Raw genomic sequence first — 22,781 nt, forward strand, 5'->3', positions numbered from 1 at the left:
TAAAGCATTATATGGATAACTCTGTAGAGGAATTTTAATCCAGCAACATAGCTGCTCTGATCACATCAAAAGATCTAGGTCTGTGTGATCTGGCTGGGATGCAGAGATGCCCTAGTACACACCTTTAACCCTAACGATGAAGGTAGAGTTAGTTTGCAGATCATGTTTGAAAGTAATGCCTAATTGAGAGGCACACAATGTGAAGAATCAAAGAAAGATATGACAGACTAGGATATGCCCAACTCTCAGGAGAAGAGAGAGGAAAGAGAGGCAACACAAGAGAGAGCATCACAGTCAGAAGGAGGGAGGCAGTTTTCCCAGGAGTGTCTTACAGACACAAGTTAAAGAGAGAGCAAGCTAGAAACAGATGAAAGCATAACAAGCCAGAGAACGAGAAGGAGCCAGAACGTCAGAACAGATTGCCAGAGTTAATTTGAAGCCAAGCAGAGCAATTGAGTTAGAAGCTGAGAGAAGCCAGTTTGAATCAGTCAGCTTGGAGAGGAGTTTGAGCCAGAACAGCTGAGTTGAACCAGCTAGCCAAAGTTTCAGAAAGAACTAGAGTGACCTTATTCAGCAGTAAGCCTAGGTTAGATTTTACGGAGGCTAGGAGCTTCCAGGACTAGGCCTAGGTTAGCAGACTGAGGCAGTGAACCTCAGAGACAACAGTTACAAGACAGTAAAAGTTACATTTACACAACTTTAATTTTAAACTCTAATTTTGTGCTTTGCCCTAGTTTAGTACAAGCTATATATTATACTCTATAATATATGGTATGTTATCAGAACAAACTATTACCTTTAGTTCAACCGTTCCTTTGACTGTACATGAACTGCAGTTATTCCTTATCAAGGCTGTAAATGTGTCTGAAGCAAATGAAACAGGACATGTTTTTAAGTTCTGTCCTCTTTTCCCTATAGAGTGCCCATTCTCACCTAGAGCATGAAGGGTTTTCTTACTGTCCACAAAGAAAAAAAAATTGGAAGCAGCTGTTGGTTCTAGAAAGTTCATCTTTTTTAAATGCTTAAAATTAAATCATGCTGCTCTATAGAAAACAACTTCCCTTTTCCATCTGCAAGAGAAGCGCTCCCACTCGACCCCCGTGGAAATACAAACTGAGAAATGATTGTGCTACTTATCCTCAGCTGTTTTCCTCTTCTGTGAAGCTGAGCAGTGGTATTAGATGAATGCCCCACAAAGCATCTTAAAGGCTAAGGAAGGATTATGCTAAAGGCTAAACTCTGAGACAGGTTTATGTGTCCCCTACTGCACTTTCCTTGGGCTTAACATCTTTTAGCCTATCTGTGGAGGATGTCCGAGGGCAGGGTTGCTGCTGGGAAACAGAATTAAGCAACTTAGTTGGATTCGTATTTAAGGGAAGGTTTACCTTCGTTAAGAAAGAGCTGTCAGCAAGGGCATCCACCGAGCACCTGAGAAGCTGCTGCAACAGAAGGTAGGACAGAGGCTCTGGTGATCCTCAGTGGGCGGTGCAAACCAACCCTTAGAGAGGATGTACGTGCACACATCTTACAGGTCTACCTCTTGTCTCATTCAAACTAACGATGCTTAGCAAAATGTCACACGTTAAAAAAAAGTAAAAGGGCATTGTTATCATAGAAGTTGGTTACGCCTATAAGTTTCATTGGGGCTGTACTACCAGCACTGCAGCTCATAAGTAACGATTTAGCTGAATTTTTCGACAGGTAAAGATTCTATTCCATTCCTACCAGATAAGTGTTTGTTTGTTTTTTAAGTAAGATCAGTTCAAACTGGCTTATAAGTTTAAGTATCTTATCACCTTCAAATAGAGCTTCTCTTCATGTGAACTGTTATTTGCTTACTACCCACTTTTGGTTTGTCAGAGTATATTGTGTGTAATAATGAGAGTCACTGTGAAATCCTCACATGTACTGTGACCGTATTCACCCCATCGCCCTCTCTCGTGCTCTTCCCACTCCTGTGAACCCTTCTTCCCCAACAGTGCCTGTCCACTTCTGTGTATCTCGTGTGTGAGACAGCGTGCTTGGGTGTTTGCTGTGTATCTTGTGTGTGAGACAGCGTGCTTGGGTGCTTGCAGGAACATGAATGAGGAGTTGTCTGCAGGAGTGTGGGCAATTTACCAGAGGCTATGTTGCTGAAGAACATGCTCCCCACTACCATTGTTTGCCTACAGATACTTGGGAAGGCTGTTTTGTTTCATTGTGATACTGTTGTGATATGTGTTCTAGGATAGGCTCGAACTCACGATCTTCCTGCCTCCGTCCCAAAGTTAGAGATTTCAGGCATGTGCCACCACACCCAGCTTTATATTATTTTAATGGCCTCCACTACTATAATTAACTAAATTTATAAAATTATGTTGTGTGAAGCATACACTATCAGATTAGAAATTTTTAGAAAAAGATACTATGGAGCAATCGATGATAACTAAGAAAAAAATTTATGCTGATAATTCTTAGTTTATTTTTTAGCTAAAATACCTGATATTGAAGCCCATCATGAGAGTACTTTTATAATTTCATATTAGTATGCATACAAACTTACACACAATGAACTTTGCTTCACGGCACCTAGATTATGTTGAATCCAAGCAGAACATATATAATTTCTACCCACTTAGTGATGATAAAGATTTATCTTTTTTCATTATAATAATTATGGAATTTGACATTTCAAGAAGGCACGGTTGTTTCTAATGTCAAAGAGCTTTCTAGAGTGAGAAGAAGCAGAAGAGAAGGGGAGCGTGCATGCAGCCATCTGTCTTCCGCAACACTTCCCAGGGCATGGGAGGTGAGAGGAATTCAAAGGGAAATAAGGAAAGAGCTACAGTGTATGCTTGGCAAAGGGGAGATTCACTTGAGAGCCATGCTGAGTGTCTGAGGATCAGCTGCCTTTGTTTCTCTCTTTACGCTGTGTTAGGATATCAGAGGAAAGATCTATTGTTATCTTTTAAAGTGGAGTATTAGTGATATATTTCAAACCAGTGGTGAAAAGTTTTTCTAGGTGCTGGGGAGACAGCTCAGTCAGTAAAGAGACTCTGTTTAAGGTTGAGGACATAAATTCAGACCTCCAGCACCCATGAAATAAACCATGTTGTGGCACATGCTTGTAACCCCAGCACTGATGGCAGAGATGCAAGGATCCTTGAAGCTCATTGATTCTGTGTTTGCTTCAGTGACAGATCCTGTCTCAAAAAATAAGTGGAGAGTAATCAAGAAAAGCAGCACCCAACATCTGCACACACATGCACACTATACACACAGAAACACACACATGCACGAGTGTGCACACACACAAACCACTAAACACACACTCAGATCCTAGATGTGGGCAACTCAAACCTCAGAATTTAGTGAACAATTACAGTTTGGCCAATGGAAGATGAATACAATCAAATTGCGCCTGGCCGCTGCGCACTGGACAGCATTCAGGAAAGGATCTGCTGATTTAGCAAGGGTTCAGTTCACAAAGTACTTGTCTTACTACTGCTGCCCTGATCAGTGGAGACAGAATGAGCACTAGCTAAGTCGTGTGTGTGCGTGTGTGCCTTGGGAGGGGTTTGCTAAGGGTAAGCGTCTGAAGGCAGCGATTAAGGCATCTTCATCCTGCTAATGTGCTGGCCATCCAGGATTAGAGCTCTGGGTCAGAGAAATCCACCCAACTGCAGACCTCAGCACAGAGCCCTCTCTGTTTTGAGATTACCAGACACACTCTACACTGAGACGTACCACCTGGTCGGTCTACAGCTTTTCTCAAGAGCTTCAATGACTGCAGCAGAGTTGCCTGGCTCAGAGTCTGTCAACAAATGTGCAAAATAAAAGAGAATACCCAGAAAATACAATATCTAATATTTAAAAGCTCCTATGTTGATCATAGGGATTAGTACCATCCAGAGTGGCTGTCTGGGGACAATATGGATTTGGACTTTTTGATATCTATCTGGGGAATAAAGGAGCCCTAGAAACTCTTTCTTGAAAATGTTCTGGCTGTATTTGTATTACAGCGTTATTTGATTTGGGGCAGTGCCAGTATCCTGTGAGATATCATAATGGTGGTTATATGTCTTTACATTTTTGCCAAAAGTCATAGAATATAATACAAGAGTGAACTGTAAGGTAAACTCCGGGCTTTGTTGGCTCATTGATCAACAAATACACATCTAGAACAGAATGTTGTCTGTGTTTGAGTGTAGGGAGGAGAAGGTATAGAACTCTGTGTTCACTCAATCTCTTGTACACATAAAGTTGCTCCAGAAAACCAAATCCACGTGCATAAGTAACAGTTTGAGGCATACACATGGCTGGAGGAATATCATGAGAGATGACAAGGCTTTTCTTTTTGTGTTATTGTGGGTGCCTGATGGGTGGGAAGCACACGAGTGCTACAGTGCACATGTGAAAGTCAGCAGGAAACCTAGGGAGTCAATTACAGAAACACATCAGAAATAACCAATCAGAAAAAACTTTAGGGAAACAAAGAGGAAGTGGGTCTGAGGGAGAGGGGAGGTGGGCAGAGCTGGGAGGAGTGGAGGGGGGGGGGGAACTGTAGTTGGGACTGTATGAGAGAACGATCTATTTTCAATTTAGAAAAACAAACAAATAGCCCCAGCCAGTGATGGGTTGCCCATGTACTTGAATTTCTCAGCTGATTGGATTCATAAGTGAAAAGGAAATTAAAGAAGCCACAACATTGTTAAGTACTGTTACATTTTTAGTTTTCAGACCATCCAAATGAACTTATACCTATTTAAAAAAAAATCATACCAAATGACATACAAGAAAGGGAAAAAAATGAAAAAGAAAAACAAATCTCTCCACGAAAATCAGTGAACTTCCTGCTTTCCTTTTTTCTTTCCATGGCAGGGATTGAACCCAGGGCTCATGGATGCTGGGGAAATCTCACTCCTTTCTTTTTTGTCTTAGATTTTTAAGATGACAATTGAGAACGAAAGAGAAGGGGAAAATGACCTGTTATCTAGGGTGGTTTAATATTTAAAATTATTCCAAGGGCACCAACATTTACTGAGAAACTATAAGGTACCCAGCATTCTTTTAACCACAGATCCGTTCCAATCATTGGGTGCTGAGGGTAACATAATCAGACATGTTTTAATGCACATGAACATGACTTGGTCTCTTGTTCTAATTAAACTATCATATGCAATCAGCCCACATCCACCCTAATTAGATATCGCTTTAGTCATTAAGAGGATTCTCTTCCCTCATTGTCTGTTTTAATCTTATCCACTATATAGGAATAGTTTCCCAAAGACTGAACACATGGAAGGGTTTGTGCATTTCCACCTTTGGAAATAGTAAGTAAGTAAATCACTTGTGAAAAAGGAGCTGGTGGCCCTGGAAGATTCCAGGACTGCTTCAGTGTTCTTATTGCTGTGAGGCCATGTGGCATTACTCTGTGGGCTGAAACAAATTCCAGGGACACACTTATAAAATGAGTTCTTTTTCTTTTTTTTTAAGATTTATTTATTTAATGTATATAGGTACACTGGAGCTGTCCTCAGACACACCAGAAGAGGGCATCGGATCCCATTACAGATGGTTGTGAGCCACCATGTGGGTGCTGGAAATTGAACTCAGAACCTTTGGGAGGGCAGTCAGTGCTTTTAACCTCTGAGTCATTTCTCCAGGTCCCATAAAATGAGTTCTATAGAGAGTATAAGGTACTTCCCCTGGAGGAGGTTTTGTATAATTGTATATCTGAAAACTTAGTGTAATTAATCTTTCCAAGTGTTCTGAAAGTACCACGAGGTTGTCATTATGTTTAGGAAGAATTAAAACAATTCACAAAAGTGCAGGCATGCAGGCATGCAGACATGAGTTCAATCCCCAGAACACACACACAAACAAAACAGGTATAATATGTGTGATTGTGGTCCCAGCTCTGGAACAACAAAAACAGGGAGATCCCTGGGCATCATTGGCCAGCCCCAGGTCCCCAAAACACAAGGCAGACAGCCCTTGAGGAACAACACCCATGTGCTTTACCTAAACAGGCACACACACACACACACACACACACACACACACACACACACAGGAAAATGTTTTCCACTGGGCTATTTGTTAATATACCTGTCTGTTTCTTTTTAGAGTTCCATCGGAGTCAAGAAACCTGATGACAAACCCAATGATGTCTGTGAGCTCTTTACTGACATCAGGACAGCAGAAGGTCCCAATGGTTCCCTCGCCATTTGGGCCTCCAATTGTGGACAGGTATTTCTCTCCAATCTAATAGTCCAATGAGAAGAGAGGATAAGTCTTCACTAGAGCTTGGGATGGTGTTAGCCTTAGATGATAAAGAGCATTGAGTTATCTCAGTGGGTTGTGGTGCCGTGACTCATGGTACTCTGCTGGTCTTACCTTCGGGTGTAAGGCACTGCTTTCCCTTGATAGACTGTTTGGCCTACTAGCTCATGAGGAAATCGCATTTACTTGGAATGTGACAGGCATTATCAAGTGTAAAACCTGCTGGATTAATCTTCTAAGGCTACCCCAATAAAATGCAGAAGACAACGTGGTTTAAATAACAGAAATTCCAGGCTGAAGAGATGGCTCAGTGGTCAAAAGCACTGGCTGATCTTTCTCTCTCTCTCTCTTTTTTTTTTTTTTTTTTTGGTTTTTCGAGACAGAGTTTCTCTGTGTAGCCCTAGCTGTCCTGGAACTCATTTTGTAGACCAGGCTGGCCTCGAACTCAGAAATCCGCCGGCCTCTGCCTCCCAAGTGCTGGGATTAAAGGCGTGCGCCACCACGACCGGCTATGGCTGATCTTTCTAGAGGACCAGGTTCAATTCCCAGTACTCATGACAGATCCTCACAATTGCCTGTAACTCCAGTCCCAGCAGATCCAACACCCCTTTCTGACCTTCCTGACACTGCACACACATGGTGCACAAACATACATTAGGTAAGACATCCATAAACATATTTTTAAGTAAAGATAAAAGGTCCTCAGTTCTGTAAAATACAAGTCCAAAATCACGGTACTGCCCAGTTCACTTCTGGTGAGTCCTACTTCCTCGCTTAAGGATTCTAACTCCTTACCATGTCCTCACATGGCCTGTCCTCTATGTGCATATGCAGGGGGCCCTCTGTGTGCATATGCAGGGGGCCCTCTGTGTGCATATGCAGGCGTCCTCCAGAGTCTGCTCCTCATCTTAAGAGAGAACAAATCCTATCAGATTAAGGTTCTATCTTAACTAAATCTATAATATCTGAATTCCTGGCATGCTTGTCAAAAAATTCTTTCAAGAGCAGTGAAAGTATTTTGGTCGCACATCCTGGCAATATTCTACCTTCCCTTCTTTAGAATACTTTGACATTCTACAGAGAAAATAAAATGCACTAATTGTCCTCGTTCATGGAATTTAAACAACAAATCAGAAAGACTGTTGTAATTTGCAAAACAAACAACTTGCCCAGAGGTGGCCAAGCATTTATCCTAGATGGCAAATGCCACCAAAGAATCATTAAATAAGGACAGAGGATCACTAAACAAGACCAGAATGTGTGGTCAGAGCATAATGCCCATTGTAAATGTTCTGACCATGGCACTGACGTGAATGGGTCTTTCCCCCAGATAGCCCTAAGCTGTCTTGCTTGCTGGGCCCTCTCCTAATCTGTCTCACCATATCTCTGTATAGCCAGTGAGGCTTCAGTTGTATTATTTCTTTTGCTCTTTAGTTTCAATGGAGTCCCAAGTGACTATTAAAAACCCAGCACATAAGTGAATTAGTTACTTTTGTGTTGCTGTATATACTTTATACACACAATACCTTAAGTGTATTGTGGCCAACACCTTAATGGGGGCAGATTAGTGTCAGCCCACACTTCCAGAGGATCTGTCCATCTGGGCAGGGAAAATGAGCTACAGCAGAACAATTCCTGTCATCCTGGGCCAGGAAAGGCCGGATGCTGGTCTTCAGCTCGCTGTCTTGTTCGACTTCATCGGATTCTCGTAGGATCCCAGCCACATTTTCAGCCCTTTTGAAATGCCCTCATGAACACGTCAAGAAGCAAGCCTCAGTCTTCTAGATGATCCTAAATGAAGTTAACAGTGAACTTTGATTATCACACTAAGCAATAGAAACTCCCTAAAATTACAGCCATTTTCTACCTATTTTATGTCTTTTTTTTTCCCCCTCCTAGAGATGTCTTGTCTTCCAGTATAGCTCCAACTGACCCAAGCCAGTTTTGTGTTCCTTCCCAATTTGGATCCTCCGGTCTCCCAAATGCAAATATGCCAAACCCGCTATCCAGTCACTTCTACTCAGGTATGAGCAATGAGCACTTGACCCAGGCTGTGGAGCCCTGTGAACGGTGCCTGTGTCACAGGGGCTGGAGAAGCGGGTGGGAGTTAAGCCTATGCACTTTGCACACTTGGTTTCCTGATTGAGCTTCTGGTGCTACCAATGTGCGAGTCTCCCAGGCACCAATTTAATCATGAATGAGGGAAGACTGGCAATGTGTCAAGAGCTGAGGGGCTTCAAAGAGACTTGATCTGAGAGTTAACTTCTTGGGGCAGTTCATGACTGGGGATGAGGGCATAGCGCAGCTCTGCAGCAGAGTACCTGATTAGCATCCATGAGGACCTGGATTCAATTCTCAGTGCCCCAAACCAAGCCAAACCAACGAGTAACATGTGGTCTCATATGCCATAGTGAGAATTTGGCTTTTATTCTGATTTCACTCCGGAGATGTTTATTACAGGATAATGGTCACAACTTATAATAATGTGTTACATACGTACAAATTTCTGATGGACTTCAAATGTCTACACCATAAAGATAGGAGAGGTTAGATGTGTTAATTATCTTGATTTAACCATTCTTCCAACGTAAGCACGTATCAAACACATAGCATTGTACCTTAGAAGTGAAGATAATTAGGACAAGAAAGAGCAGACCAATCAAACTCAAGTTTTAGGCTTGACAGGAAGCACCTTGATTTGCTGAGCTACCCTGGGGCCCCCAGAAATATGATTTTAACAGGCCCTTGCCTTCCCCTTTCTAGAATAACAGGAAAATAGCACCAGTCATGAGACTGACAATTAAAAACAAAAAAATGAAATGTTATCTGCTGTTGATCTAGTGGTGTTTACCGGGTTCTCACCAAACTGTCTGAGATTCTTAGCAGCGATGACATGAGGCCCTTTCCCACATTCCACTCCAGCCTAAGGGGTTCTGCAGACTCAGTTTTGAATTCTTTTATTATTTTCAAGTGCATGCTTCTAACTTGTTTTGGGGATACAATGCTCTCTCTCTCTCTCTCTCTCTCTCTCTCTCTCTCTCTCTCTCTCTCCTTCTCTCAAGGCTGGGGCATTTTACCACCTGAACCCATAAAGGCAGTGACCACAAGGAATGAGATGTTTGAAAGACATCACGCTGCCAGGTAACTTAACATTATTGTTTGGTTTGTCTTCTATTCACTCCCCTGACCATTTGTTCAAATGAGTTTGTTTTAAGTAAATTAAATGAACACAAATAAATACAATAGCTGTACGTAGTGGACATAATAAATAACACATGTCATGTACACATACACACACATCATTCAATCATTTACAGAAAGTCCTTCAGGTACATTATAGAATACATTACAAACATGTATACAAGCTTTTTAGTAGTAAAAGAAAGATTAAAAAGCAGACAGTGAGCCAGGCGGTGGTGGCACACGCCTTTAATCCCAGCACTTGGGAGGCAGAGGCAGGCGGATTTCTGAGTTTGAGGCCAGCCTGGTCTACAAAGTGAGTTCCAGGATAGCCAGGGCTATACAGAGAAACCCTGTTTCAAAAAAAAAAAAAAAAAAAGACAGTGGTGTCTAGGGAATCTAAAGTTTAGTAAGAACGCTTACTGCACACTTTGACTTGAGGTCAGATCCAGATACAAATCGGGGTGTGGCCGTACATGCTTTTAATCCTGGGAACAGAAACAGGGATCAGCAACAGAAGGCTTGCTGGGACTGGCTGTCCCGCCAGCCTAGCCAAAAACAGGTGAGCCAACAAGGGTTGAGTAAAAGACTGCCATGAGGCAATAAGATAGAGAGAAAGAGATGAGACACCTATAGTCTCTGCATGCATGTGCACAGGTTCACAACACATAGAACACACACATGTAGCTCCCCATGCCCACACCACCAACAGTGGATAGACCTGCACCATCAATAGATTTCCATTGACCCATAAGAAAACTGCTAGCTGTGAATCCTCTGAGATTTCCATTGGCATTCCTTGCTTCAGTGGCTTCAGCTCTGCGTGAAGATAGGAGTGAAGCTCACCAAGTCCACATCAGAGTGTGTCACCCTAGCCCGGGAAGTCTCCTATCATCCCAGCAGTGGTCTTCCGCTTTAGTGGCCAGCAGCAAATAAGGTGCATTCATAATAAACAATTTTTACCTCAGGGAGAGGAAAGACATGGCTTATGTTTTCCCACCACAGAACTCTCAGGGTCCAGGTGATGGCCCATAGGAAAAGTGAAGTAAGAAAGCAAGGCTGCCTTCCTTTCTGTCCATCTACGCGCATTGACTTAGCCCCACCAAGACAAGCACTAATTTAGCTTGAGTCCCGCTGACTATCATTGTGCTGAGGAATTAAATACCTGTATGAAGTTCGGTGTCTGGCAGGAAACCACTCAGAGCTGTATCATCCCCATCCCTGCTAAAGCCACTCTGTGAACAACAGGCAACTGTCCTGACGCAGGTCTCTGACGTGCACTGGGACACGCATCCCAGTCCTCTACTTTCAGGTCCTCTTCCTAAGTCCACATTCCAGTGTAAGGATAGGAAAAGCGTAATCAGGGCTTAAGGAAGACAGGGGCCTGTTAAAACTGTGTTTCTGGGAGCCTTGGATGGCTCAGGAAATCAAGGTGTTTGCTGCTAAGCCTGACAACCTGAGTTTGATCCCTGGCACTCACAAAGTGGAAGGAGAAAACCAACGTCTTCACATTGTCTTCTTATGTCCACAATGTACAATGGCTTTCATGCACCCGCCTGTCCACACGATAGATAGATAGATAGATAGATAGATAGATAGATAGATAGATAGATAGATAGATAGATAGATGATAGATAGATGATAGATAGATAGATAGATAGATAGATAGATAGATAGATAGATAGATAGATAGATGATAGATAACTAAAAATAGATTTCTAATAATTGTCTAATGATAGTGCAAACTATATTTTCAGGGCAGAAATGGAAATGTATTCTCTTTACCAGCAACGTAGAATGGAAAGAGTTAATCCCAAAGGACTCTCTGGCCTGGGAATACCACTCTTCTATGGGTCAAGTTGCCTGGGTGGCCCCACGGGTTTCCAGGGCAGGAGCACACTGCCGGCCAGTGATGTGCATTTGCACAGGAGCACCTTCAGACACCTTCAGGGAAACCCTATTCTGCTAGCAACTAGACCCCACTTTACAGAGTGCTGGGGCCAGAAATACCGACTCAGGAGAGGTGCAGTTTACCAGAAGCCTCCAGAGAGTGACACTGAGAGTTTCAAAAGTCAAGCAGAAGAAAAAAGCTCAAGCCAGATGCCCACACTTTCCTATGAGGAGGAAGAGTATATCAAGGATCCAGACATTGAGGTAGACAACCAGCAGAAGCCAAGGGTCGCTGATGGAAAGCCAACTACAGTTCCCGCCAACCCCCACGGAGAACTCCATACACACCAGAGGAAACCGTCTTCCCTGGAGGCAAACGCATGGGATGATGGGAAGGGAAAGCCCTCTGAACAGGTCTATGAAGGCTGTGATGGAAAGAATGGGGTTTTCCGGCCAGTCTCCATCCTGCCTCTGTCAGGTAGGTGTCTGGGATTGTGGGCGGGTCCTCAGAAGCTCAAGGGTGGCAGCCTCTTCCCCTTGTGGAGGAAGTGGTAGCCATGCTTGTTTTTGGTCGCCATTCCCATTTTCAGGCCCTTTGTCTACCTTCTCATCTCCATCCTTTAAAAAGTACTTACATATTTTTATTATATGTGTATGGGTATTTTGCCTGCACGTATGTATGGGTATCGGGTGGGCACAGTTCTTGCAGAGACCAGAAAGGCTCACTGGATCATTTGGAACTGGAGTTACAAGGGGTTCTGAGTGGCCACATGGGGGCTGGGATTGAAACCCAGGTCCTCTGAAGATGCAGCCAGAGCTCTCCAGTGCTGGATCATTTCTCCTGTCCCTCCATTCCCTTAATCCCATTTTAAGTGACTTCTCAGAGTCGCTTTATTATATTATGTTTCAAAAAAGTCACATGAGAAACACTAGTCTGTGATACTGCTGTATAAAAACCACTCAACACAGATTGGGAGAGTAAGTTTGAGAAAGTATGGAGATTTTTAATTAAAATTTTAACTTAATTAACTGTGATTTCTTTACAAAGAGACCTTTTATTTTAAAATATAAATTCTAACTCCCCTGTTTCCAAATGTAGAAAAACCAACAAAAGCACAAACTTTCAGCTTTATAAGTATTATTGTATTTCGGAGAAAATCCCATATTGGATAGCTCCTTGGAACTTGTTTGGGAAAAAAAAAAAAAACTTAAAACACAGAGATGTGATGTGTCCTTGATTGTTGTAGTTTCCTTTCTGATGCTGTGATAGAACAGTGACTAACAGTGTGACTAACGTAGCATAAGAGAAGAGTCTATTCATGTTGTACTTCTAGAGGAGCTCGGCAGAAACTTGAAGATGTGCCTGCTTGCTATGCCCCTCGTCACCACCTCCAAGGAGCAAATTCACTTCACAGCTAAAGAAGGATACGGTTTGCCATCTGGCAGCAAGGTTTATAATAACTAGCTTTCTTATAAGGTTCAAGGCCACCTACCTAGGGGATGGTAATGCTTACAATGGGCTAGGCACTCCCACTTCCATTGACAATCAAAACAGTCCCGACTGACCTGCTGACACACAAATCTGATTTAGTCAATGAGTTTCCCTTCTTGGATAACTCTAGGGTGTGTCATCTTGACAGCTATATTAGGGCACTGAAGTAGCCACCATACCAACTGCTTCACCCTGAGGCTCCTGGCTCACATTCAGAGCATGATGGTCTCAGGAGACCACATAGCATGCTATTGTAGCACTAATATGGAAGATGAAGTTCACAGAGCCTTTCTATCAGCACCTCGGAGATCCTAGAGCAAATCTGGAACCTCTGCGTTCACCTCTAGCTACATCACTGAAGAGACTTTAAGAGAGGGGAAGGAACCACCCCTCCGTGTGTCTGAATATCTTCAGGGAGTTTGTTCAGTAATTGGCCTATATAAATGGCGCACCCTGTGCTGACAGACATTAGTGGGTTCACATAGCTAAATGCAAACCTGACTTCTGAGCACCTTCCAAATGGAAATTTTATACTACATGATAATTTTCCTTTCATGTTAAAGGAACACATGAGCAGGTTGCACTCAGAGAAAACTGCTCTTTGTCTGATATTCAGAAGTGGACCGTGGACGATGTGTATAACTTCATCAGAAGCCTTCCAGGCTGCTCAGACTATGCCCAGGTAAGGTCATATGTTTGCAAAATTATGAAAGTTTGCAACTATTTAATACATAATGAGCTTTGTCCAACGTGCATTTTGCCCTTGGAAAGGATTCAATTTTATGGCACTGTCACTCACTGGAGAGGTGTCTATGACTGGTAGACACAGATGTCAGGGAAGGCTGGAAAGCTGTTATTTAGTTTTATTTTCTGTCCTGTCTAGACTTATCAGAAAGCTGACTCCTAGGCTAAAGATCCAGAAAGAATGAGAACTATTTACTACATTACTTAAATAACAGAAATGTGTACTTTGTCCTGAGAAAGAACAAAGAAGCTCAGACACAGCTCGGTCAGATTATCTTGCAAGCATAAGGAGTTGAATTAACTTCTCAGAAGTCACAGAGAGAGAGAGAGAGAGAGAGAGAGAGAGAGAGAGAGAGAGAGAGAGAGGGAGAGAGAGAGAAAGAGAGAGAAAGAGAGAGAGAGATGGGGAACTGGGGGAAAATGGCTGCTCTGTGTATAAAAAGCTTACTGTAAAAATCTAAAGGCCTGAGAGATGATCTCTAGGACACACAAACAGAGGCAGTAGTGTGCATCTAGAGTCTAGTGTGCCTAAGGAGAGACAAGAGATCCCCCAGAATGCCTTGAGCCAGCGACCCTGTCATATGCACCATTAAACCAGAAGGCCCTGCCTCAAGAAGGGTAGAGGTCAAGGACATGCACCTGAGGCTGTCCTCTGACCTCTACATGTGCGTTGCATGATGTACATGTCACATTCATACACACGGATATGTATGTGCGTGCCACCAAGTCTGGCGATCTGAGTTCTATCCCTGACACCCACACAGAGGAAAGAAAGAACTGATTCCCATAAGATGTCCTCTGGCCTCCACACTTTCACCATGTCACATGTGTACACACACACACATGCACACACATTCACACAACACACACATACACACACACACACACACACACCCCAAAGCTAGGCATTCTAGTGCCTGCTTCTAATTTCATTACTGGTGAAACAATGAATCCTTGGGGCTTGCTGGTCAGCCAGACCAGTCTATTTGGCAAGTTATAGGCAAGTCAGAGACCCTGTCTCAAAAATGCACGGTGAATGGTCTCTGAGGAACTGCATTCAAGGTTATCTTCAGACCTTTGTGTGCATACACATAAACACATTCATACACACACACACACACACACACACACACATACACTGGAGCACAAACACAGAAACAAGGAACCTGGAATGATGGCACACAGCTGCAATCTCAGTCCTTGAGAGGTTGGGGCAAGAAGATTACGAATTTGTGGGAATTCCTGGCTCTATAGTGAGGCATTGCCCCCAACAAACAAATCAGAAAGACAGCTTCTCTGGCAACAGTATCACACGAGTCTTATACCTTATATTAGTTGTCTCTTTGAGGATAGACAGAAGTCACATAAACATTAACACGGCAGATTTTGCTAGCTCATTGTCTGTCACCAACAGGTTATCAGTAGCCCAAGGAATTCTACCATTCCTTTCTAGAAGTTTCTCACATGCATTTAGGGTGGCCACATGTTGAAGTCTTCTCCCTTTGGGCTATGGCAGATGACATCAATTGCAAGGCCCAGCTGCCCTGCTAAGCACCCACTGCTCCTCTCTGAGAAATAACTGTGCAGAAATGAGGAGATGCCAGTACATTCTGGGTACACACACAGTTCTCACAGAGACCTTTGCCAACAGTGTCTCCTTGACTTTTTTTCACAACCCCATACTTTGAATATTTTTTTTTCGACTTCCTGGAACTGGTCAGCTTTACAGCCACTGTCCCACCTCTTTGCCAGCCTTGTGCAAACAAAGTCTTAAAAATCTATCTTGTATCAAGTGTGATAGCGCATACCTGAAATCTCTACACTAGGAAGCTGAAGCAGAAGAATTGTGAGTTCAAGGCCAGACTCAGCTACACAATGGGACACACAACCCCATCTGAAACCAAGAACAAAACCTTGAGAAAGCCAAGCCATACACAGATTCAGTTGTTTAAAGCATATGTAAGTTGTTAGTGCTGTGCTACTTCCTACTGTGTTGTAATTTGTTCTTGTTATATTCTCTATGAAAGGAACCTAATCAAAACACAAAAGTAAAAAAAGTCATAAAGAGCTTCTATGAGAAGTTTGCTGTATAGGAATGGCCAGGAAACACTTCAGCAATTTGCTCTAATAGCCAGTTCAAGGAACTTGGCAGATAAATTATTCATCTTGAGAAATATCTGAAATTGCTAAAAAATACAGGCACCTGTATATCACAGACATGGCCCAATCTGCACTGATAAGGAGGGTTACTCAGTCCTACGAGGCACACAGTGCTGTGCTCCAGCCCTACTACTTCATAAACACTAGCTCCGTGGCACAAGCTTATGATCCCACTGCAGTCCGAACATCAGGGTCATCCCTGACTACACAGCCAGTGTGGGGGTCAGACTGGGCTATGTGATCATCTCCACAAAGGACTAGTCAACTTTGCCAGCTGTGGCCAGAAATGAACAAATACAAGGACCTGGGACTGGAAGATGAGTTTGGTTCTGCACAGGCACCTACAGAACTAAGGAGACAGGATTAGGAGAATGACAGGGAGCAGAGCCCAGAACTCTTGAGAACGAAGAGTGACAGGAAGTGATTGAATGGGCACAAGAGCTTCCCACTCCACTTGATCAATAGGGCTGTGAGGGCAAGAGAGGGAGAGGCAGGTATGGGAGTGTGATATCATTCCCATCAGCATTTCCCAATGGTAGTGACCCACTTAGATGTTAACGGGACAACAAAGAGGAGAGGTTGGAGATGAAGGAAGGGCTCCCACTGTGAACCCCTGTCATAGGAAGGATGAGGAGCCTGAGCAAGCATGCAGAGATCAAGCCCTCTTCTACTAATCAGGGCAGTGGGACAAAGTGCCCAATCTTAGGCCCTTGCTCAGACTTACAGGGACTGTGCGTATGGTTTTCTTTTCCTTTCTTTCTAAATTAGAAGGTTGTCTGAAAATGAACAAGAACCCTCTAAGATCTAAAGTCTGAGGAGGGTAGAGAAGATTTAAAGAGAATGCTCGGAGGTGAGGACAGAAGGCTTTGTGAGGCAGGCTGCAGTTGGACGCGATGAGGTTATACTACTTCAGATCGCAGAACATTTCTTCTTATCCACTGCCTTACCTGTCTGAAAACTCTAGCCATCAGCAACCTTCCTAGCCTGGAAGGAAGGCATCATGGCACTGGGTAGCATCTGGCCCTGCCGGAAAGGCCCAGTGGCTCTTTTCACTATACACTTAACCCAGCAGCCAGAAGGCATTCATCTGCCTGTGTGAGGGAGGGATGCTGTCTCGTATGGCACTGCCCACCGTCCCTTTATTCCAGCATTTTCCCACTTACTGATTTACCTAGCATGTACAGTCACCACACCCCCTCAGGACCGCAGCATCCGTTGCCCTTGGGTAATTACTCCAGGTTGAAGTGAGTCCAATAAGCAGAACTACAGAGCATTCCAAATATTATTAAGGACAATGAGGCAGTGGAGCCCAGACAAACCAGCAATGGAAGAAAGGTTTACATAGCTAGCTCTGTGTCACCTTCAAGTGATCTTTTATATGCAAATAGTCCAACACCAAACCATCTGCATATAAAACAAAGACTTTGCTACAAGACTCAGAGGCCAAGCTAAAGATGTTTGTGTTTCTTCAGGTCTTTAAGGACCATGCGATTGATGGAGAAACACTGCCCCTTCTCACAGAACAGCATCTTCGAGGCACCATGGGACTCAAGTTGGGGCCAGCACTAAAAATTCAGTCTCAGGTATGGTGACTGCACACAATTTAGTATATAGCAGTGATGAAAAGCCCAAGGGAATGGAATATGATCTGGTATATAATATTAATATATCAATACAATATTAATGTATATAATATCAATAATGTATATAATATTAATATTGATATATAGAATACTTATTTGGCCCACTTATAGCCTTCCCCTCTCTGTAATTGGGGCTGTGACAGAAGGGAGGACACTGAGAAGCACTTGATGAGGGGTATGCACAGTTCCCCATGTGGCAGGGGAGCAACAGCAGCTGTGTGCTGGTGAATGGTCAGCAACTCTATCTCTTTATAAAGGGAACAGAACCTGCTTGGTGACATTCATGGTGTTAATGACTCCCACTGCACCTGACAAGTTCCTAAATGTCACTGGATTCAGAATTGGGAAGAGACACATATCAATGCCTCATGTCTGGAGAGTAAACTATATATAACAGGCATATTGTATCTTGGGTATAAATATCCCTAAGTAAATATATAGTAATAAACAATAATGATAAATAATTCAGGTTTAAAGCAAGAATCGGTGAACTCTAAATATGCATTACTTCCATTAGCAATATAATTTACTTAATTTTAGGTTTATTTAAGTTTTAAAGATGGCTTGTTTTAACAACTAGCTTGCAAATTTCCAAAAGAAAAAAAAAAAGAGGTAATAATTGGCTTTTGAGAGTTGTCAAGGCCAACTTCAGTACTGTCTACTGTTTCTGGATGGCTTCATTACCGGATTATAGCCTCTGGTTTTTCTCCCTTCTTCTCTTCCTAACCCGAGTTACTCACGTAACAGTGGCTGCACCCGTTAGGCAGATGTATGTCTGTAAGGACTAGAACTTCAGAATGTCCTTTCATGGCTAAAGGTCAGGAAAGTGACTAAGTGTATGGCTCAGTCAGTAAAGTGCTGCCATACAAGCCTAAGAAAGTTTGTTCAGATCCTCGGCAATCAAGGGGAAACAAAAACCTTGGACATGGGGATGGTACCTATAATTCTAGTACTGCAGAGGCAGAGGTCCCCACAACTCACTGGCTACCTGTTCTCACCAAATTAGAGCAGCTTCAGTGAGAGGCTTTTCCTTAAAAACAAACAAAAACCAAACAAACAAAAAAACTAAAGGTGAAAAGCAACGGGGAAGACATTGTGTGTGGGTGTGGGTGTGTGGGTGTGCATGCACACGTCTCTAGCCTCCACATGTTTCCCATCACACACTTAAACATGCACACACAAACATACAACTTTAAAAAGAGAATACCCTATCATTATAATTTTTATTATAAGTCTAAAACTTTTAGGATATGGAAATTCTTTCATCTTAATTGTATGTGAATAGGTGTTATTTCTGCATGTATGTCTATGTACCATGTGTGTGTGTGGTACCCATAGGAACCAGAAGAGAGCATCAGATCTCCCAGAACTGAAGTTACAGACACTTGTGAGTTGCTTGTGTGGGTGCTGGGAATTGGATTCAGGTCTTCTAGAAGAGCAATAAGTACTCTAAGCCACTGAGCCATCTCTTCAGCCAGGAAATAGTTCGGCACAGCATGGTAGCACCCACCTGTAATTCCAGGATTTAGAATACTGAGAAAAAAGACAGTGAGTTCAAGGCCAACCTCAAAATAGAAAAGAAAGAGGATGCTTCTACTACAAATACCTCAACACTTTAATGTCTTCACCAAAGTTCTGTTGCAGGTTTTCTTTTTTTAAATGTTTTGTTTTTAGAATAATTTTAGAAGTAGTAGCATTGCAAAAATACTACAGAAAGTTTACCCTGCCCTTTCAAGTGTTAACATAGCATCTTATGTAATAGAATACATTGTCAAAACTAAGTACTAACTAACATGGATACAATATGGAACTATTTTTAAGTGATTTCTTTTTCTTTAGTGAGGATACTATGTCTCTTGGCATATTTACAAAGACAGTTCCTGGGTTAGTTCTGTTTGACTTTGACTTTCTGTTGCTTGTTTCTGGGTTCCCGTGGAAGAGTTTTTCTTCCCTGAAAGCCAGTAGAGCTATTAGGTTCCAAGTGCCATCTGCCACCAAGACCAGATGGCTGCAGAAGGCCTAGTTAGTGGTAACTGTCAATCAAAGAAGACAGGCATGAAGTCCTTGTCACTGGGAACTGAAGTCGTTGAGTTGGAAGGCTCCAGTTACCACTTGGGAGTTCAGAGGGCAAACAAGCAAGAGATTGTCATTGAATAAGATAAGAAGGTTTGGGTATCTAAGATGGAAATTGAGGGCAGTCCCCATGATAGTAGACATGATCAAGAGGAAAGAACCACCCCCATATCGGGACAGAAGCCTAGAGGGTGGATCTGATTTAGGCCTACAAGTCAAAGAGAGGGATTTGGAAATATAATGTGTTTGTGTATATATATATATATATATATATATATATATATATATATATATATATACACACACACATGTGTGTGTATGTGTGGTGTGCATGCAAAGCACAAGTGCTTTGGATTTTTGAATCATGCAGATGTGCCCTGGTTTCCATCCAGGGCCAAGATTATTGAGGCAAGGGTAAAGGAACCCTACAGGAGAAGCTCAATGGTTAATGTCAAGGTACCGACACCCAGAGCAGCCTCATTTGTGGTTCCCTGCTGACCACATATGTGCTAGAGTTGTTTGAAGAATTGTGGCCTGGTCCAGAAGGAAATCTGGTTGGCTTTTGGTGGTGGTGGTTTCGTAGAGTGAAAGGGTCAGAGAGAATGGAATTGACCCAGGAGCAGATGAACCACAGTGGAACCAGGGGAGAAGTGGAAATGTGGAGCCAGCAGATAGCCAATTTTACAGCTGCAAACATCACATGGCTCTGAAAGACAACAAGGTCTACCACATACTAGAAGCACGGCCTCCTACATCCGTGTCTGAAATTACCTCAGCCTCCTGGCTTCCCCCACCCCCGTGGTTAATGCAGGGTTATCAAAAGAATTCAAAGACTTAATCACTATAATTATTTTGTCTTCAAAGGTATCTCAGCATGTGGGAAATATGTTCTGTAAAAAACTTCCTTCACTTCCCACCCATGCAAGGCAAGCATTTGATCAGCCAGCAGACACATCCCCTCTTTTGGACATGAGTTCCTGGAGTGATGGTTTGAGCATTCCTGGTCCCCAGGATCTACTGAGTCCTAAAAGAACTGAGCAAGACGTTATGAGAAATTAAAAACACCCAAAGACACAGATGTTCCAGATGTCACCAGCAGGGTGTGAGACCTTCAACTGGTGGACAAAAAGAGCGAGACCATGCTCACAGAATGTCTTGGAAGAAGGATCTCACCCAACAGGCTTCCTGGTAAGCCGAAGCAAACCAAGCACCAAGGTTCTGAAGAACTGCCCCGAGGAGAAAATGCGAATGGGGAGGGGAATTTACAGACTACGTTTACAAGCTACAATCCGATGATTCTGTGAAGAAAATTCTGAAGAAGTGGAGAGCAGAAACTGAAAGGGAACCTCCTTCTACTCACTCCTTCCATCGCCCAACCCTGATGGAGCAGCAGGTGCTGATGGGAGGAGGCAGGGCAAAGCTGATGAGAGACAGCACCTTATCTCCTAGCCACAGCAGCGTCTAGCCTGCAGTGGGGCCTACAAGGGGGAAGTTAGGATTTACCGGAGGGGAGGGGGAAAGTTATCTGTGTGTAACAAGTTGGAACTAGTGAGAGAGAGGTGATGATAAAGGTGGCTGTGTCCAGGCTTCCAACTTAACATTTGACAGAATGACTCCAAAGGGACACACACACACACACACACACACACACACACACACACACACACTGGCAACAGTATGATCAGAGAGGGGACTGGCTGGCAAGCATAGGAGGTCTTATTTTGAATGGTCTGAATTGTAAACCTTGAGAATGTGTCTCACGTGACACTCTCAGTTCAAGTAAATAAACCCTAGCAGAAAGCCTTTAAGATAGCCCACCCATTGTCGAGGGTGCTTGCCTTTGTATACCCCTCCCCTACAGTGTGCTGAACCAAAGAAACACACCTTCCTAAGCACACCCATAAGGCCCGGCAGGGATCCCTGCTGTGGCTTCTGTCCCATTTCTACGTCAGTTTCCCTCTCCAAGAGGCCCTGGGTGACACCACGTGACTAACCTTGACAGTGGACACCGCAGAGCTTGCCTGCCTTTCAGGTATGTGAAAGTCTTGGTCCACAGCCTAATGCCAACTCACAAGACCTTAGTCCAGGCTCTCTGCCAAGCCTCCGTTCAGTCCCTGACCACAGAACTGTTGTCGCAAACTTGCTGTTTCCAGTCACTGCTTTTTGGGGTCCTTTCACAGACATGGAGAATTGAAACACATAGATTTAACTTACTGACACAGAGAGCACAGTACTGACTCCCCGTTTGGTCTGGAAGGTGGGCATCCAAGCCCTTCCTCTAGAGTTCTCATTTAGTTTTGTTTTGGTAATTTTTGGTTTTTCTTTCTTCCATGACAAGGGTTTGGTCTCATATAAAACTTATCTATGTCATTTATGTGTTCATGCAGGTATTAGTGTGGGTTTAGACTTTGAAACTGGAAAGAGCAAACAGAGATTTGGATGAATTCAGTTGTGGACTGTGGCCATGTGTGGTGGGAGTGGAAACGAGGGGTCCCGGGAGTGGGAGGGCAAAGCGGTGGGGGAGAATCAACAAAAGAGTCTCTGCTTGAAAATCTCATCATTAAACCTAATACTTAGTATGTTAACTTTTAAAATTAATTGTTCAAAAGCCTGTCAGACCATCAAATATACTTGCAAAATTTTAGCTTAAGCTCTTTATCGTTTTGTTGAGAGACAGTCAAAAAGCAGAAAATCTCCACAACTTTCAAATTTTTATTAATTTTTCTTAAGATGGGCATTATGCTGGTAGATAACATGTGTCAAGGTTTCAATTAAAAGTAACTCGAAAAATACCTCAGGCTCTTCTCTCTTTTCTACTCGTCTAATCTTCAGTGTATAGAGCTGTCTAGACAGACGACCTACTGCGCCCAGGTTTCAGAAGGTCTATGAAAAGCCCACAGTGGGTTAGGAGATGTTGTGGTGAGAGACGAAACCTGCTGTTTACCTGGTATTCTCCGGTGGTTAAGGGATCACCTCCTACAACCCACATTATAATCTCTTGCTCCTGCTAAGGAGTCTGCTGAGCTAGCAAGCAACGGACTGATTTGAGCAGATGTGTGTCGTGCTGTTGAGAGGGAGACGCTTTGGTGTGCCAGCCATAGACTATCACCACAGAGAGCACTGTGCTTCATTTTAGAACAGACATTTAAAAAAGGAATCAGGAGATGGTAACGGAAGTCCTCCTGGCTGAGGACTCTCTCCCAAAAGAAGAGCTTGAAATAATTTGCCCACAAAACCCTCTGCTCTCCAGTTAGAGACTATTTGGGTACTTTATAATTTTTGTAAGAATAGATTCATATATTTTTATTGTACGTATCTGAGTGTCTGGTCTGGAT

At 43.1% G+C, this 22,781-nt stretch overlaps 1 protein-coding gene and 1 long non-coding RNA gene across 4 annotated transcripts; one reads left to right on the forward strand and one right to left on the reverse strand.

Moving 5' to 3' along the window:
- The first annotated feature begins 1,356 nt into the window (after positions 1–1,356).
- On the forward strand, positions 1,357–22,238 carry Samd7 (sterile alpha motif domain containing 7). 3 transcript variants are annotated; one of them, NM_029489.3, is made up of 8 exons: positions 1,357–1,451; positions 6,109–6,231; positions 8,164–8,288; positions 9,327–9,405; positions 11,202–11,812; positions 13,390–13,508; positions 17,203–17,313; positions 20,311–22,238. In NM_029489.3, the coding sequence occupies exons 2-8, from the start codon at positions 6,134–6,136 to the stop codon at positions 20,503–20,505; spliced, it is 1,338 nt and encodes a 445-aa protein (NP_083765.2). In that variant the 5' UTR covers positions 1,357–1,451; positions 6,109–6,133; the 3' UTR covers positions 20,506–22,238. The 3 variants fall into 3 exon arrangements, 2 of the variants coding, with proteins under 2 accessions (NP_083765.2, XP_017175280.1); NR_028060.1 differs by lacking the exon at positions 8,164–8,288; XM_017319791.1 differs by lacking the exon at positions 1,357–1,451 and having other exon boundaries at positions 6,048–6,231.
- Positions 7,373–11,808, reverse strand: Gm33590. The gene is made up of 4 exons (XR_389645.3): positions 11,683–11,808; positions 10,610–10,765; positions 9,868–9,932; positions 7,373–8,055 (listed from the first exon to the last, which is right to left on the reverse strand). It is a non-coding gene; the product is annotated as a predicted gene, 33590 (long non-coding RNA).
- Positions 22,239–22,781: the final 543 nt, after the last annotated feature.

Source organism: Mus musculus, chromosome 3 (genome assembly GCF_000001635.26).
Source record: "Mus musculus strain C57BL/6J chromosome 3, GRCm38.p6 C57BL/6J".
Lineage (NCBI taxonomy): Eukaryota > Metazoa > Chordata > Mammalia > Rodentia > Muridae > Mus > Mus musculus.

What these genes read in the sequence shown, in the direction of transcription:
- Samd7 (NM_029489.3), top strand. Translation starts at nt 6,134, where the DNA reads ATGACAAACCCAATGATGTCTGTGAGCTCTTTACTGACATCAGGACAG. An exon ending in GGGCCTCCAATTGTGGACAG is followed by an intron (nt 6,232 to 8,163) that starts GTATTTCTCTCC and finishes TCCCCCTCCTAG; the next exon opens with AGATGTCTTGTCTTCCAGTA. An exon ending in GAAAGACATCACGCTGCCAG is followed by an intron (nt 9,406 to 11,201) that starts GTAACTTAACAT and finishes CTATATTTTCAG; the next exon opens with GGCAGAAATGGAAATGTATT.